This window comes from Xenopus laevis, chromosome 9_10L (genome assembly GCF_017654675.1).
Source record: "Xenopus laevis strain J_2021 chromosome 9_10L, Xenopus_laevis_v10.1, whole genome shotgun sequence".
NCBI classification, from domain to species: Eukaryota; Metazoa; Chordata; class Amphibia; order Anura; family Pipidae; genus Xenopus; species Xenopus laevis.
Genome location: NC_054387.1, coordinates 79,084,332 through 79,101,907, shown reverse-complemented (window position 1 = coordinate 79,101,907; position 17,576 = coordinate 79,084,332). Strand labels below are relative to the sequence as shown.

Below are 17,576 nucleotides of genomic sequence, written 5' to 3'. Positions count from 1 at the left end.
ATAGTATAAAAACGCAGTGTTTTTAATGTAATTGTGAATGAAAGCATCATTTGGCTGTTTCATTTCTCTGCGCTTCTGGTTCTGACCCCAGAAACAATGTATCAGAAGCCAGCAGATCTGGAGGAGAAATTACTTATGCTAGGTTCTAAAGTTAAAGAAATAAATTGTAGCAGAGCATTGGCCAAAGGATGGCCAAGCTTTTGTTGTATAACAAGATGCCTCTGTGCATTGTCGGACTGGGACACTAGGGGCACCTTAGACCAGGGGCCCGCCAAGAAAATTTAGACCAGGGGCCCACTCTCAGTACTATTATTCTTCCTCTCCTCATTCAACCTCTATTCTCCTAGTCTCTTTTAGTTATACATTCTATAAAATAGTAATCCATCTATTTAGCCTATTTGTTCTCATAGAAACAGGGAATGGCCATGGAGTAGGCTAAATGGTTAGCAGCATGAGGGCCCACTGACACCTGGGCCCACCGGGAGTTTTCCTGGTATCCGAGTGGGCCAGTCCAACACTGCCTCTGTGTGTTTCCATATGTACTATATGCGCCATGCATCTGTAAGCGCTGACCTATGAGCACCAGGGGCCTAGTAATATCACAGCATTCAGAGTGATGCCAGTCAGAAAAGCTTCACTAGAAGCCTAGAAATGTAGCACTCTAAAAGATCTGGAGGCCAATTGGCTAACACAGGTGCTACATTTTATTTGCCCTAGTGCAGTTACCATTAGCAGCCATTTGTTTTTATCAGGCCTCTGGTTTAAACATCTGATTGGTTGTGATAGCTAGCTGCACTGGTGTTAGTAAACACTGCTTTACCAATAAGGTGCTTGATTTGCTTATGGCTCCTGCTTCTTCTACCAATCACATGCCTCTCCAGGCTGCACTGCTCTAAGACACGGCTATAATATGCAGTTTGCAAATAGCCAGTACATCAACTATACTTGTTCCCTATGATAAAGAGGCACAAGAACATTAAAGGGCACAACTTCCAATATATATATATATATATATATATATATATATATATATATATATATATATATATATATATATATATATATAATATATATATATATATATATATATATATATATATATATATATATATATATATATATATATATATATATATATATATATACACATCGTGAGTAGAGTATATGGGAGTAGTGGGAGATAGGCTGAGCCGCACACGCCCATAGGCTGTGCCTTGCAAGGTAACAATGGAGAAGGGTCTCTCTGAGGGACAAATACACTAATAATCAAAACAGAGTCACATGGAACATTCAACCCTGGGCATGAACAATGGATTGTGGGAAATGTCGTTTCGCACCTTGACACGTTGTTTACAGAAAGAAATGAGAGAGAGGCTGGCAATTGCTATATTACTCACCGAATAAAGTGAGAGCCATGGCAGCCTTGTTTCGTAGCTTCTCCTTGGGGAATGCTCGGCTATTGGAGGCTCACAGCATTGACTGGTGACCACTGCAGAGATGAAAGTGACACAGGAGAGTGAAGCCCCCGGGCGGCATGTAGTGCTAGTCTCCAGGCTGGGCGGCTGTGCACAAGGAAAGGGGACAGGGACTCATCTATGAAGGAACAAGTATAGGGAGAATGGAAGGGGCCGGCGTGGGGGGAATCCGGCTGTGTCACTGACATACGGATATGGAAACCATTTTAGGACATCCTCGCTAGAAATGCGAGCGTGCAATGGTATATCACACAGGTTGTACCTCCGCTCTTTCTCACTTTTAGAGTCCGTTGGCACAGAAATCTCCGCTCTCATCTCAGCCCTCCTCCCTCAGTTATCAGACATCCTCCCTCCTCCCCCAGACATCCTCCCTCAGTCATCACCCCTCCTCTCTCTCTCTCCTCCCTCAGCTATCCGTTCTCTTTTCTCACAAAATCCTTGTTAGCTTGTGAATTAAATGATTTCAACAGAAATCCTATTAATCTTTAATTTGAAAACATCCCCAATATTAAATGTAATAAGTCCCATGTCCATATCTGTAAATTAATTACTTTATGCATGCTTAATTTTAATTGCAAATATTCCAAGTTTAATTTAGTAAATGGTCTATGAAACACACCATTAGGGCAGAGACACACAATCACATTCCGGGAGATTAGTCGCCCAAGAAGAAATCTCCTCTTTTTCGGGTTGACTAATCTCCCCGAATTGCCTTCCCGCTGGCTAGAATGAAAATTGCCGGCGGGATGGCACTCGGAGAGCTTCGTTTTCTAAAGTCGCCCAAAGTTGCCTCACGAGGAAATGTGGGAAAACGAAGCATTCCCATTGCCATCCCAGTGTCGGACTGGCCCACCAGGATACCAGGAAAACTCCAGGTGGGCCAAGGTGTCAGTGGGCCCTCATGCTGCTAAACATTTGGCCTATTTCATGGCCATTCCCTATTTCTATGAGAACAAAGAGGCTAAATAGATGGAATAATAGATTATAGTATGTAAAGAAAACAGACTAGGAGAATAGAGGTTGATTGAGGAGATGAAGAATATTAGTACTGAGAGTGGTCCCCTGGTCTAAGGTTTTTGGGTGAGCCCCCGGTGTCCCAGTCCGACACTGTGCCACATCCCATCTGTGATTTTCATTCTAGCCGGCGGGAAGGCAGGGGAGATTAGTCACCCCGAAGATGAAGAGATTTGTCGCCGGGCGACTAATCTAACCATGTGTCTCTGTCCTTAAGGTGGCCAAATATTTTCCTCTCCCGAGCGACCAATTCTTGTGTGATCTGACAAATCCGTCAAAGGAAAATATTTTGGAAAGAGGTTATAACTTATTGGACACAGATTGCCGGAAAACCAATCCAGCCACAAATAACGGGTGCTATTTAGCGATACCACTCACTATAATCACTTAACAAAATCTGAAAAACAATTGGCAATGAGAATGGCAGCAGCAGCTAGTAAAACGATTTTACACCAATGGCTTTCAACTGACACTCCATCTATTACACTAACAAAACAGAAATTACATCACATACTCCATATGGATTGGCTAGAAGCAATATCAAAAAGAGAACAATATTCCCAAAAACTCTTTGAAACCTGGAAAATATAGATACGCTCACTCCCTATACCTCTCAGATACCTTACAATACAAACTTTCAAATAAATGCCTTGGTATATATGCCAAACTATAAACCAGGAAAATGATCAAAGGACAAACATATCTTCCAGAAATCATCGCACAAACGTCTTACTGGCATTATATCACCAATGATGGAAAAAAAAGACCAGGACTGTCTAATTGTTTGCAGGGCCAAGCAGGCAGCTACCCACAGTTTTCCTGGCTTCAACTAGACAACATTGCTTTTTAGTTGATGGACAAATCGTACATTTAAACGATCATTTTAAGATCATCATCATCATCATTTATTTATATAGCGCTGTCAAGATACGCAGTGCTTTAAGATAAGCTTGATCTTACTATAACGAAAAGACCTTTTAAAGTCCTAACATCTATGGCCAGCTTTACAAACTGCAAAATTTAATGATTCCAACATAAATTAAATCATAAATTTACAGACAAGGACCTGGGACTAGTTACATTTAGTATTGGGGTTGTGTTTAAATAAAGGTTTAATTACTCATTGAATTTGCACGCTAACAAGGATTTTGTCAGAAAAGGGAACTAAGGACAGCTTGTAAATGAGGGAGGAGGGTTGAGATCACAGATTTCTGTGACAATGGCTCCAAAAGTAAGACAGAGCGGAGGTAGAACCTGTGTGATATTCCATGGCATTCTTGCATTTCTAGCGAGGATGTCCTAAAACATCGCTCGCTCTCTGAATGGGTGAAACTGGATTGTGCAACTCACACTGCATTAGTGATGTGCGGGCTGACGGGTCGGGCGGGTTCGGGTCGACCTCGCACTGCTCCTCACGGGTGCGTGTTGAGCTCTTCTCCTGCCCCCTTCAAATGCCGGCTTCCGACTCCCAGGTTCCGGTTTTATAGTCTTGCGTCTGCTTGCCCCGCCCCTTTTGTGATGTCATTGTGATGCCATCGGCGGGACGGGTGTATAAAAGGACCCCGGAAGCGTGTGTGCGGGCGGGCGCGGGTTGGAGCAGGGTTAGGGTCGGGTGCGGGTCAGGAAAACCCTTACCCGCACATCACTACACTGCAACCTTCCATCTTGCTCCCCCCCACATGACCAGCTACAGCTCCTCAGACAGAGGCTGCGGTCAGGCTGGCAGCTGTCTGTGTTGTAGTGATTACACCGCACACCCGGAAATTTACTCACTTTCGCTGCTCTAGTGGTGCTGGTTATCCGCCGACCCGACAAGGCCCCTCAGCAACAGCAATTCAACAATTATGGATCCACACACACCAGTTTTTCTGCAGTGGGGAAACCCCCTTTCTTTTATTTATATTCACCACCCTGGTAACAGGAAATCCTTGCTCCTTCTCCCTTGATGGGCTGAGTAAGGTCACACTTGTATGTAGCACTGGCACCATATTCTAGGTATGCCAAACTACAGGCTGGGCAAGAAAGGGAATTTGCTCCTAAGCATCAAAGGGGAGCAGTATATAAACATACATTGGCCATATATGGCACTTTGTAGCAAATGTTATATACTTTCATTATATGTATTAACTCACCAAGGATTTCCATGATCAGTATAAAAGCATTATATTATGGGGTATATTATATGTTATAATATATGTTGGGTTGGCTACCATGGGGAGAATGTAATCCTGTTGCCCGAGGAGAGTATAAATCCTGTTCTAGGGGATGAACTTTAGGGGTAAATACCCAGAGCAAAATCCCATCAGGCTCACCTCCCACAGACAGCATAGGACAGGCAGAGTATGGCACACATGGACAGTGTAGGGCAGGCATATTAAAGGAATTGTTCAGTATAAAAATAAAAACTGGGTAAATAGATAGGCTGTGCAAAATAAAAAAAAATTCTAATATAGTTAGTTAATGTAGAAAGGCTGGAGTGGATGTCTAACATAACAGCCAGAACACTACTTCCTGCTTTTCAGCTCTCTTGGTTTTCACTGATTGGTTACCTTGGTTACCAAGCCCTAACCAATCAGAGACTTAAGGGGGTCCAACATGGGTCATACCTGTTGCTTTTGAATCCGAGCTAAATGCTAAGGATCAATTGCAAACTCACTGAACAGTTATGTCTCATGTGTCCCCCCTTCATATCGCTGACTAACTCAGAGCTAGAGAGCTGAAAAGCAAGAAGTAGTGTTCTGTTCTGTTATGTTAGATATCCAGTCAGTTTTTATTTTTACAGTGAACTGTTCCTTAAAGACACACACAGACAGTGCAGGCCAAGCATAGTATGGCATACACAGGCAGCATAAGACAGGCAGAGTATGGCACACACAAGGAGCATTTGGCAGGCAGAGTATGGCACACACAGGCAGCGTAAGGCAAGAAGAATATGGCACACACAGGCAGATTAGGGTAGGAAGAATATAGCACACACAGGCAGAGTAGGGCAGGAAGAATATGGCACACACAGCCAGAGTAGGATAGGAAGAATATGGCACACACAGGCAGTATAGGCAGGGCCGCTCCTGCCATGAGTCAATGTGAGAACCTTGACTCAGTGGGCACTGATCGGCCAGTTACAAGGGGCGGCAAAAAGCTGCCTTTGCTTTTTAAAATGGAAATTCGGCTCTGCTAGTGCATCGGGGGCAATATCGCTCCCTGCACTAGCGATGCGGCCCTCCCTTGACCCTCCAACGCTAGAAGCGGTGCATGAGGAGGAAACTCCCCTGAGTATAGGGCAGACAGAGTACGGCAGGAAGAATATGGCACACACAGACAGAGCAGGGCAGGCATAGTATGGCACACAGGCAAGGTAAGGGAGGTAGAGTATTGCACACACACAGGCAGAGAAGGGCAGGCAGAGTAAAGAGGTGTGAACAGATACTTACAATCCGAGTATGAGATGTGAAGAATGCAATCTGCGTACAGGTGTGAACAATGCAGGATCTTACAGGTGTGAACAATGTAGAAGCCATTTAATATCAGTACTGATGCCTTCTAAACAACACACAAGGTAAGCAGTAGCCACACTAATGCAAGGGGCAACACAACGGGGGGGGAGGGTGGGCCAGATGTTGCCCGCAGGCTGTAAGTTGGACACCACTGCTTAGGCTAATGACATGTTTTCTGTTCACTGGTACTTGGTTGACACAACATGGAACAAAATACTCCAGTGGTACAAAGTTCTGGAGCAGAGGTGCAGCTCTTACCACTCCATGTGTGCCTGCAAGAGGGCTTTCCATTACATAGTATTAGGAGTCCTGGCACGTGGAGAGGACAGGAGAGCTTTATCGGCTGCTGTTTTATGCTAGATGGTAGCAGTAGATAAAATGTCCATAACATAAGATTGGTGAATCGCACATACTGTAGAGGGCATTTTTAATGCTGCTGCTTCCCACCAGGCTGCAGTGGTATTCAAGAGTGCAAGCTGCTACCACTGACCTGAGCTGAGTTACTTAACTGGCCTCATGACAGTAGCTCCCCTGCTTGCTCCACTGCCAGTCTGTTTGTTCTGACAGTTATATGCTCAGGATTACGAGAGCCATCAGTGCTCTTCTTTTCTATAGTTTTATGCCTAATATAATTTATTTGGTCCAGGCTTTGTGGGTTGTTTTACAGATGAACATCCTACTTACTCCACGTGCCTATGGCAAGCCCCAGTGACGATTGAAACATTATTCATTACTTGTAAAATGTTGATTATTATTATTATTTTTGTGAACTGTAAAACGTAAATTAAAAAACCAAAAGACAATGTTTTTATAATAGATTATAATCGACAGTAGTATATTTAGTAGCTATTATTTAATGTTGAATACTCAGTGATCCCATTGCTGGCAGTCTCTGAGCAATCTTGACATCCCTTCCAGAATCTGCTAATTTCTTGCTCAAGCTCTTTTGATTTTTTTGCACTTCAAGTACTATTATACCTCTGACTTCTGTATACCAGTTCTCTTTGAAAAATATAGGATGCAGAATCAGTACATTGTTTTCCTGGGGCCCAGGAAACAGAAGAGATAGGACTCCTCCACTATTGAAGTCTATATCAAGTGACCCCCCCCCCCAGTACATAGAAGCAAGGCAATGAGCTACCTCCAGGATAAGCAAGGATGTTGGTCCTGAGCCCATGGAACACAAATTAAACTAGAAAACCCCATCAATGAGGATTGCTGGTATAAGGGATAGATCCCAATATGGCACACTAGGAGCACAAGATAAGCACTGCAAGTTCTGCCCATTTGCCAAGTTCACCACAATAATGGTCAGTAGTTAAGTAATGGGGCAACTCAGGCTGATTGAATTTAATCTGGAGGCCAATAATCAGTTCAGTTTATGAGGTTTAGGGTCAATGCAGATTAAACATATTGAGCTATCAATCTGGAAGTCAAGGCGGGGCCAACTCCCCCAAAGAGATAGTACCCTTTTCGTAACCACCAGCCTAGGAAAGCAAGTGCATAGACTGAGGGTAGAAAGGATGCCCATTATTCTGCTTAAACTTGCACCCTGTAACTGCTGAAGGTGGAAATGAGAGTAAGTACTATGAGCCATTCCAAAATGTAGAATATCCACTTTCGTTGACATTTATTGAATCTCAGTAGAGTAATAATAATTTAACATTTGTGATTAGTGGCTGGAGTACATTCTAATACAGTTTGCAGACTAGAGTCGCTATATAAACTATGTATATGTTATCTTGATTCCTGTATGCAGAGCACCATCTACTGGACATACATTTATTTTCAAAATGCAGCCAATAAAGCTTAACATTCCAAACTACAAATTCTTCTCCCTTTTCAAAGTGAACAAGAGCAGATTTCCCTATAAGAAGAGAAATCAAGTAGCCGGTGCAGTCCTCGATTGCCAGAAAAATTCAAACCTCCCAAGATATCGATTATCTGCCATACACTTTCAGATAAACTGCAGAATTGGTCTAAGGGCAGAGACACGGTCAGATTAAGGAAGATTAGTCGCCCAGTGACAAATCTCCTCTTCTTCTGGATGACTAATCTCCCTGAACTGCCTTCCCCTAGCCGACGGGATGGCACTCGGCTCGCTTCCTTTTCCGAAGTTGCCTCACTAGGAAACTTCAGTCGACTTCGGAAAACGAAGCTCTCCGAGTGGCATCCTGCCGGGGGTTTACATTCTAGCCGGCGGGAAGGCAGGGGAAGGCTGTTCAGGGATATTTGTCGACCCGAACAAAAGGATAATTGTCGTAGGGCGACTAATCTCCCTGAATCTAACCATGTGTCTCTGCCCTGAAGGACCAATATTGGCAGCTTTAATCTGCCCGTGTATGGCCAGCCTAAGCGTGAATAAATTGAGCTAGCTAGAATAATTCCTTAATGTTTGTTTATGTATGCTACCTTGAGGAGGTGAGCATGGCTCCCCAGTTTTTGAAAAGCTGGCTTTAACTATAACTGGCAACATTTTCCAATGGATTCTGGAAGTTTTAGTTCTCTTTTTAAGTGCTGCTGAAGTACTCCAGGAAGCACCGAAGATTTGATTCCTGGCCTACTGTAATAATTGTGCTGTTAGTGTCATAAAATGTGTAATAATACTTAGAATTACACTTTCTTTCATAATACAAAATCAGCTTTGGCGTGGACTTCCCCTTTAAAGAATAAGTAAGCCATTGTATTTTAAAATCCCTAAATAGACTCTTAACAGCCACCAAAATGACATACACACTCACAAACATCGTCTTTCTAAAGTGGCCCTACACAGGCAGATTTAGTCGGTGCTGCGTGAATGATCTTATTGTCAATAGTAAACGATATATGACTTTGGTTATATCTTTGTCGTGTAGGCTGCAAGATCTCACATATATTAACCAATGGTTATGTCCCTATGTTTACTTTTGCAAAAGGCAATCGCCAGTAAACGATCGTGAATCTGCCCACATTCAAATAGAAGCTAAAACCTTCAGTGGAAATCAGTCACTTGCTTATCTAGCGTGAAGCGTAGCCCTCTTTAGTATACTGAGTCTTCGTCTCCGTTGAATAGGATTTAACCAAAACCCAAAACAAACCCTGGAGTAGGTGCATACCTAGTGAAAATATGAAGACATTGTTTTCACCATTCAATAAATCTGTCCCCGCTATTGCTGGTATGTGCTTAGAATGGACTAATACCTATATCAGGTATGTTCATCCTCCTTCAGATGACAATATCCTCACTGATATCAGGCCACCCACCCCCTTGGATTCCCCCATACTGAGAGACATTAACTTCTAGATTCTGGTGACTTATTCCATGTGCTGTGATGCCACACTATACCCCTTACTTGTCCAGACAGGGATATAAATATGGACAACTCCTGAAGGGACAAGTCTGCATATTTTGAATAGCAGCCCTAAATCACTGACCCAAAAAGGAGTGAAGCTAAAAGGTGGCCAGGTCATGAACATTGCTCAAACTGACAATAGTCTGGGAATATTGGGGTATATCTAAAATGACCCTGTTTCCAATATCATTGGGATCTTTGGAATTACATGAATTCTACCAGTGTGTGTGTCATGAAATGAATGGTATGGTAGATAATGAAAGTGTATGGAAAGGTGGTGGGCAGTATGGCAGTAGGGCTGGAAGGTCTCATCAAAGAGGTGGGAAAAGTTCATCCAAACAATAGGGAAGGCAAGAGAGCAGCAGAGCAACATTCTAGGGATCCTTCAGTAACAGGGTTGGACTGGGCCAGTGGAACACTCCATCGGCCCAAGTCTGCTACTTCTCCTGGCTGGGGGTTAGTGGCTAAGAAAAAGGCACACTGGCACACAAGTTGTGAATGCAGGTGAAAACCTTGCTAAGATTTATTACTGGAAGTGCAACGTTGGGGGGTTAGTGGCACTTGTGGCTGGGGCGGGGGCCCCCAGGTGGCAGCCCTGGTGGACCCTGGACAGACAAGCTGCCAGATAGGGACATGAGTGGGTGAGAGCAGGAGCAGGGAAAGTGACAAGGAGCAAGATACCCCATGGGGTCCCTAGTGTTGGGGCGAATCACCAAGACAGGCTATACTGCCTCTAGGAAGGATCTACTTGCAATTCTTCAATGTGTGAAGGTTTTCCACAGTTTGCCTTAAAGGTACCTGAAGATACTGTGCTGCCTGAATACTATGACCAAGATTTACTGCCAATTGTTCAATAAATAAGTTGTTTGAAGCAATCTTCTGGACTGCTGTCATCCAACTGTACAATTTTCTGCGGGACAGTCCTGATTTTGACAGCTCAGCCTGCAGTCCTTGGGTTTCTTACTGAAATGTCCCGACTGTCTCTTAATCTCCTGCACTGACTCGAGAAAAGGATACAAAGTTTCTGAAACTTAAACAGCTGCACTTGGATACTTTTGTAACAATTTAAGACAAGCAAATAAATTATTGTAACTATTTAAGATAAGCAGGTCTCGTGGGAGAACTGAGATTCACAGTTTAAAGTTCAATTCATTTTCATTAGCAAAACTGTTAAAACACCTAAAACATTATAACTCCCAGAAATGTGTTCAAACTTTCATAACCTGCCAAATTTTGTAAAATAGGGGATGTGACCATAAAATGGGCATGGTCAAAAATTATTAGTTGGGATCAAGTACAAAGTACTGTTTTATTATTACAGAGAAAAGGAAAATCATTTTTAAAAATATGAATTATATGGATTAAATGGAGTCTATGGGAGATGCTTTCTGGATAAAGGGTTTCCGAATAACTATATATATATATATATATATATATATATATATATATATATATATATATATATATATATATATATATATATATACACATAACGAATAGGCAATAACTGAACTCACAGGTCTTGCTCATGGTGAAAAAAAAAAGTTTATTACTAGTGATAATTGTAATAATTGTATATGCAATAAACTTTTTTGTTTTTTCACCATGAGCAAGACTTGTGAGTGCAGTTATTGGCTATTCATTATGTATGTATTTTGAACCAGCACCCGGGCACCAGAGGTTCTTCTCATCACTTCTTCTTTTTCACTACCCTGGGGCTGAAGCATGTTCAGTAGAGTAGAGTAAAGCCAGCTCTTTTGTTAAAGTTTGGTTATTTGCTCTACTGTGCATGAACACCTGTGTAAAGAAAGAAGAATTAGGATTGCACCATGGTGCTCGCTGAGAAGAACCTCGGCTGGTGACATTTTTGGTGCACTGGCTCGGGTATCAGATAAGTTCACTTTCTCCTGTAGCTCCATCTTTCTGAATCTGATGTTTTAATTTCAGCAAAATTTTGTTAATAATAAAAAAGCCTTCAATTGCAATGCAGATTTATATGGAGCATTTTGGTATTTTAAATGTAATAAAGTGGTTAACTGGAATGACTCAAACAGCCACATTCACAAAATAGATTAAGGGTTCTGTGAATTTGCCATTCTTTTAACTCCAGTTTAACTTCAATAATATTTTACATTTTGCTTGACTTTTGTGCATGCATCCCAAGGGTAATAATATGCAGTTAGTACTCTCCTTGCTGCTTAACAGCCTTTAACCTTTACTCCCCAGGGAAAGCTTTCCACTAGATGCTGGAACATTTTTGGAAGGAGACTGCTTTCATTTATTCTGATGTGGTTAGGTGGTGGATTAGGTCTGGCTTACAGTCAGTTCCAGTTCAAGCCCACAGTGTTCAGTTGGGTTGAGGTCAGGGCTCACTGCTGTCTAGTCAAGTTCTTTCATTCCCAACTCCATGGCTGCCATTGTGGCAAAAAGTATGTTGTCAGGGGCCTGGTTGATGTGGGAGGTCAGGGTTTGGGTGGTTCAAGGTCATGGTCAAGCCTACAACCTTGCCCATATCTGCAAACCAATTCTGTATAGGAATTATTGAGTGGAGGGGGTTAAACAAAAAAGAATAGCTGCTGAAACAGGAAAGAAACTTCCCCAGACTGTTGCCACATAGTAGGAACATAGGGCCTTCCTCACCTTTTTGTACCTGTATTGATTGTGATGTATGTAACTCCATATGTTCTATGTATACAATTCATGTGATTTAGTTGTATAATCACATTTACTTTACAGTGCTACGCAATATGTTGGCTCTATATAAAAATACATGTTAATAATAATAATAATAATAATAATAATAGGAAACATGGAATTCAAAAGAATGTAATTGTATCATGTAGTGGTACCTTTGCTGAATGAGCTGTGTCTAATGATTAAACATCCACACTTTATTGTGTCATTGTTGCATTGGGACCTATTTGTGGTGTTATCTACTGTATATGCTGTTCTAATGTTCAAGCTAAAAATGTCCAGAACATGTACGGAGTGGACACAAGAGGCATTTAGCCCAGCATGGAAAGGATTATTTATACCTCAGGCCTAATTTGACTTTCTTTCTATTCTCCAAGCATGCTCTCATTCTCTTTCTTCTGTCATAAATCCCAATGTGCAACGCAGATATAACCAGCAATTCACAGCAACACATAAAGGGGGTTATTTATTATACGTTGAGTTGTGTTTTCCCGAAAAATTAGAGGGTAGTATCACTAAAAACTGGAATTTTTCAGGAAAAAAAATTGAATTGTTCAAGATTTTTATGCCCCCAAACTGCTAAAAGCCAGAATCTGAAAATACTCCAGCTAAAACCTGTCAAAGGTCATGTAGAAGTCAATGGCAGAAATCCCTTGAACCATTTGAAGATGTTTTTTGCCTTCATTATTTTATCGTTTTTTCGTGGTTTTTGCATGAAAACTCGATCAATTGGAAGTATTCAAATTTTTCCATTCAGGGTTTTTTCATAAACAAGCAAACATTCAAGTTGTGAGTTTATTGGAGGTAGAAACTCACAAACCTCACAAACTTGACCTTTGATAAATAACCCCCAAAATGTGCAACAGGAATATTTGAGTGTGACAGGTGGAACCATTTTATTGACATTATAAGGAATGGTGAGGTATAACAAACAAGTTGTTCTCACCACTTATTTTTAAAACCATTAGGTAGTGGTGCAATGAGGCTGTGACTACAAAATTCACATAGACAAAGAGAATAGAAGTTACTCTGCACTCAACCCATTATCAATATATTTGAGACAGAGACTTTTTGTGCATACTGCTTCTAAAAATGCCTTACCCTTTAAACAAAACAGGGATTGTTTGTCCATATATTGCAATATATTTAAGCTGGCCAACTACCGTATATACTCGAGTATAAGCCGACCCGAGTATAAGCCGAGGTACCTAATTTTACCTACGAAAACTTATTGACTCTAGTATAAGCCTAGACACAACTATAGCCCTGTCTCCCAGCAGCGCACATTCCGCCAAAGCGACCCCCCCCAGCGATCAACCGGACTTCTTTGCAACGTTGATGGTGACAGAGAATTGCCAAACGGATTACTGTGTGCATTGTCCCACTGTCCCACTACCATGTGCAGAGGGTGCTGTGTGATATTGCCATCACTGTTAAACTTTCGTATAACCAACAGAGGGCGCTGTGTGATATTGCAGTCACTGTTATTCTTTCATATAACCAACAGAGGGCGCTGTGTTATATTGCCATCACTGTTATTCTTTCATATAACCAACAGAGGGCGCTGTGTGATATTGCCATCACTGTTAATCCTTCATATAACCAACAGAGGGCGCTGTGTGATATTGCAGTCACTGTTATTCTTTCATATAACCAACAGAGGGCGCTGTGTGATATTGCCATCACTGTTAATCTTTCATATAACCAACAGAGGGCGCTGTGTGATATTGCCATCACTGTTAATCTTTCATATAACCAACAGATGGCACTGTGTGATATTGCCATCACTGTTAATCTTTCATATAACCAACAGATGGCACTGTGTGATATTGCAGTCACTGTTATTCTTTCATATAACCAACAGAGGGCGCTGTGTGATATTGCAGTCACTGTTATTTTTTCATATAACCAACAGAGGGCGCACTGTTATACTTTCATATAACCAACAGATGGTGCTGTGTGATATTGCAGTCACTGTTATTCTTTCATATAACCAACAGATGGCACACTGTTATTCTTTCATATAACCAACAGAGGGCGCTGTGTGATATTGCAGTCTCTCTCCAAGCGAACTGTTGGTATAGGAATGATTAAAAGTGACTGCAATCTCAGCTTCACTGACTCGAGTATAAGCCGAGGTAGACTTTTTCAGCACATTTTGGATGCTGAAAAACTCGGCTCATACTTGAGTATATACAGGTACGCCAAAGTCATCCCATATCTGGCCAGTCCTACGCTTAATTTTCATCTGATTCATTAAGAATTCTATTCCTTCATTATACATTTTACAAAGGGACTAAGTTTTTCCACAAACTACTGTATGCATTGAACTAAGTTTTACCTGCAACTTACTTGCTGCTTTCAAAGTAAACCTCCACACTTGGCTGCCCTTTTATTAGACACCAGTGGGATCACCTGACTATAGCTGGGAAGGGTGGGAGCTACAACATAGAGCTGGTCACTGCTCCTGTATAAACTATAACAAACAAGGGAAAGTTGTGCTCACCATTATTTTTTAAAACCATTAGGCTGGGGTGCAATGAGGCTGTGACCACAAAATACATATAGACACATACAAGAGTCCTCTGCACATTATAAATATATTAAGGATATTTTGTGCATACAGCTACTAAACTTACCCTTTGAACAAAACAGGGATTATTTGTCCATATATTGCAATATATTTAAGCTGGCCAACTACATTATACATTTTACACAGGGACTAAGTTTTACCTGCAACTAACTTGCTGCTTTCAAGATTAAAACTCCCAAACATGATTGCCCTTTTATTAGCCATCACTGAAGTCACCTGAATATAGCTGGACTGGCCATACCAGGAATGACTTTGACGTAGTTGGCCAGCTTAAATATATTGCAATATTTGGACAAAAAATCCCTGTAAGGCATTTTTAGTAGTTTAAGGCACAAAATGTCTCAGTGTCCTTAATATATTGATAATGTGCAGAGGATCTCTTGTATTTGTCGAGGGTTACCTGTCTGTGAATCCTACCCGATGTTGACCAAATCACAAAAACTTTACTCTATTGCCACTAGATGGCACTTTACTCAAACTTATGTTAATTTTTAAGATACAGCAAGCCTAAAAAACAAATGCATGCTTGAAATAGCTATTCAGCGATGGTATCACTAATATCCATGTACATATATTTTAGAATAATGTACTTTAAAATTAAAATAATGTTCTAAAGGGCAAATTGTGTATTCGTGAAGTGTCATAGTACAAATGTCAAAATATTTTCTCATGTTTTTCTTGTACAAAAGTGTCATTTTTGCAATTTTTTTTAAAACAAAATAATATTAAAGCATTTAGTTTGTTGGCTTTGAGGTGGCATTATAACGCATAGAAAGACTGAAAGGAGATTTCCAGAATTGTATAACCACATCAGTTTTAAAATGCTTTTATGCCTTAATACATTTTGTAATGAAGGCAATTTCTAGGAAAGTCTCGCCACAGACCAGGACAGTACCAGGCAGGCATTGTGAGTTGGCTCTGACTTGCAGAAGGACAATTGATAGCACCCTGGAAGTGCCAGTAAGTCTGCAGGGGAGATTAAATAAAAGGTATGGCCTCTGTTCACTTACAAGGCTTGAAGTGTTACATACACACCTGTAAGTGTGCTAAAATGAAGGAATATATTGTGCTTATTGACTTCATACAGGGTGCTTGCATTTACGTATAGTTGTGCTAAGCTTCACTGTGTCTTCCCTGCCTCTTGCTGAATCGTACATACAGTAAGTGCTAGCCATGAAGATGTATCTATATTCTAATATAGTTAGAACTATTGTTGATCATATGTCAGACATGCAGATTCACAATGGATGTAAGAAGACATGACTGTAAGAATTCTGTACAAGTCAATCACTGCGCTCATGCAGGGCTTGTCCTTAGTGGGGACAGAGCCTGGGGCAAAAAAGTATGTGTGTGGCCCCAATATTTATAATCCAACCTTCAGCTCTCCAGCTGTTACTGAACTATAGCCCAAGGCTGGAAGTTGGATAGCTCTGATATAAATGCTCACTATCCAGACCCTTCCCAGGAAGTCATCCACATCTGTGGGGTACAGGTTGCCTTCTTTCCTGCCATCCCAGAGGTGGTAAATCCTGAATGTGGTCCCCTAGAAATTATGAATAGCAAAATTAATTTAACTTAATTTTAAATGTAACTATAATTATACACACACATATATATATGTATGCATAAAATATATAACATTTACACTAGAAAATAGAAAATGTGTATTTTAGTAAAATGCACGGTTGCTATGGTATATTTGGTATAGCAACACAATGGAATGCGCGTTATGATTGGCACCTAGTGGATAGACTAGTGAAATGCACTTCAATATGTTTGGTATTTTGCATATCAATAATTTGTTTTGTTTTTTTACCTAGATTACAAAATACGGTGATCTTTATTTTTCAGCGAAACCGAACATTGACTCCATTGCTTACTTGTCATCCCATTGTTTATCATGCCAAGTACAATGAACTAGCAAAAAAATATACAATATAGATGATAAACACTTAGGGGCCAATTCACCAAGCTCAAGTGAAGGATTCAAAGTCAAAAAACTTCGAATTTCGAAGTGTTTTTTGGGCTTCTTTGACCATCGAATGGGCTACTTCGACTCGAACTAAAAATCGTTCGACTATTCGACCATTCGATAGTCGAAGTACTGTCTCTTTAAGAAAAAACTTCGACCCCCTAGTTCGCCACCTAAAAGCTACCAAACCCAATGTTAGCCTATGGGGAAGGTCCCCATAGGCTTGGCTAAGTTTTTTTGGTCGAAGGATAATCCATCGATCGTTGTATTAAAATCCTTCGAATCGTTCGATTCAAAGGATTTAATCATTCGATCGATGGATTATTCCTTCGATCGAACTTTTTGCGCAAAATCCTTCGACTTCGACATTCGAAGTCGGCTTTTCATTCCCCAGTTGAATATCGAGGGTTAATTAACCCTCGATATTCGACCCTTGATGCATCGGCCCCTAAATGCGTTTTAAACCTTTAAAATAGGGTCTTCGTCGGGGACACATGCAAAGTTAGAAAGTGCAGTTTATCATACTTTCTCTGACCTGTGCCTGGTTAGTCTCTACAGACCAATGGCTTGAAGCTAAGGACTCTCTGCCTGTGGGATGTGGGTGCTTTCTTGGACAGAGTTAAGACAAAAAGATGAAACCTCTAGATTAGGCTATATTTAGTGTATACTAGAGAGGAGTTCTCTGCATCTGCACCCCAATTTATACCTAAAATTGGTGTAAAATTTTAATACCTTGAGCCCATTCTGAAGAGTAAGCCTTGATTTGTTTTTGGAGGCAATTTGAGGAAAGAAAATATTTTTCGTTTAAAGAACTGCAGCATTGTTGGACAGCGCTCATCTGTTTGGAGATATTCTTATATGCTTCTAACCCTTTGGCACATTTCTTGGCAAGTTCTCTGGCGCAGGTCCTTTGACTCTTATGTTCAAACTAGCGGTAGATGTAGAAGCAGGCCTGGACTGAAATTCAAAATAGGCCCTGGCATTTCAAGTACATATAAGCCC

General features: G+C 41.0%; 1 protein-coding gene across 3 annotated transcripts in view; it reads right to left on the bottom strand.

Moving 5' to 3' along the window:
* The window catches only part of chn1.L (chimerin 1 L homeolog), a 76,037-nt gene extending 74,216 nt beyond the window's left edge, over positions 1–1,821 (bottom strand). Inside the window, exon 1 of one of the 3 annotated variants that reach the window (XM_018234088.2) lies at positions 1,398–1,821. In XM_018234088.2, the coding sequence (XP_018089577.1) occupies positions 1,398–1,416 (19 nt within the window). In that variant the 5' untranslated portion in view covers positions 1,417–1,821. 3 annotated transcript variants of the gene reach the window in all.
* Positions 1,822–17,576: the final 15,755 nt, after the last annotated feature.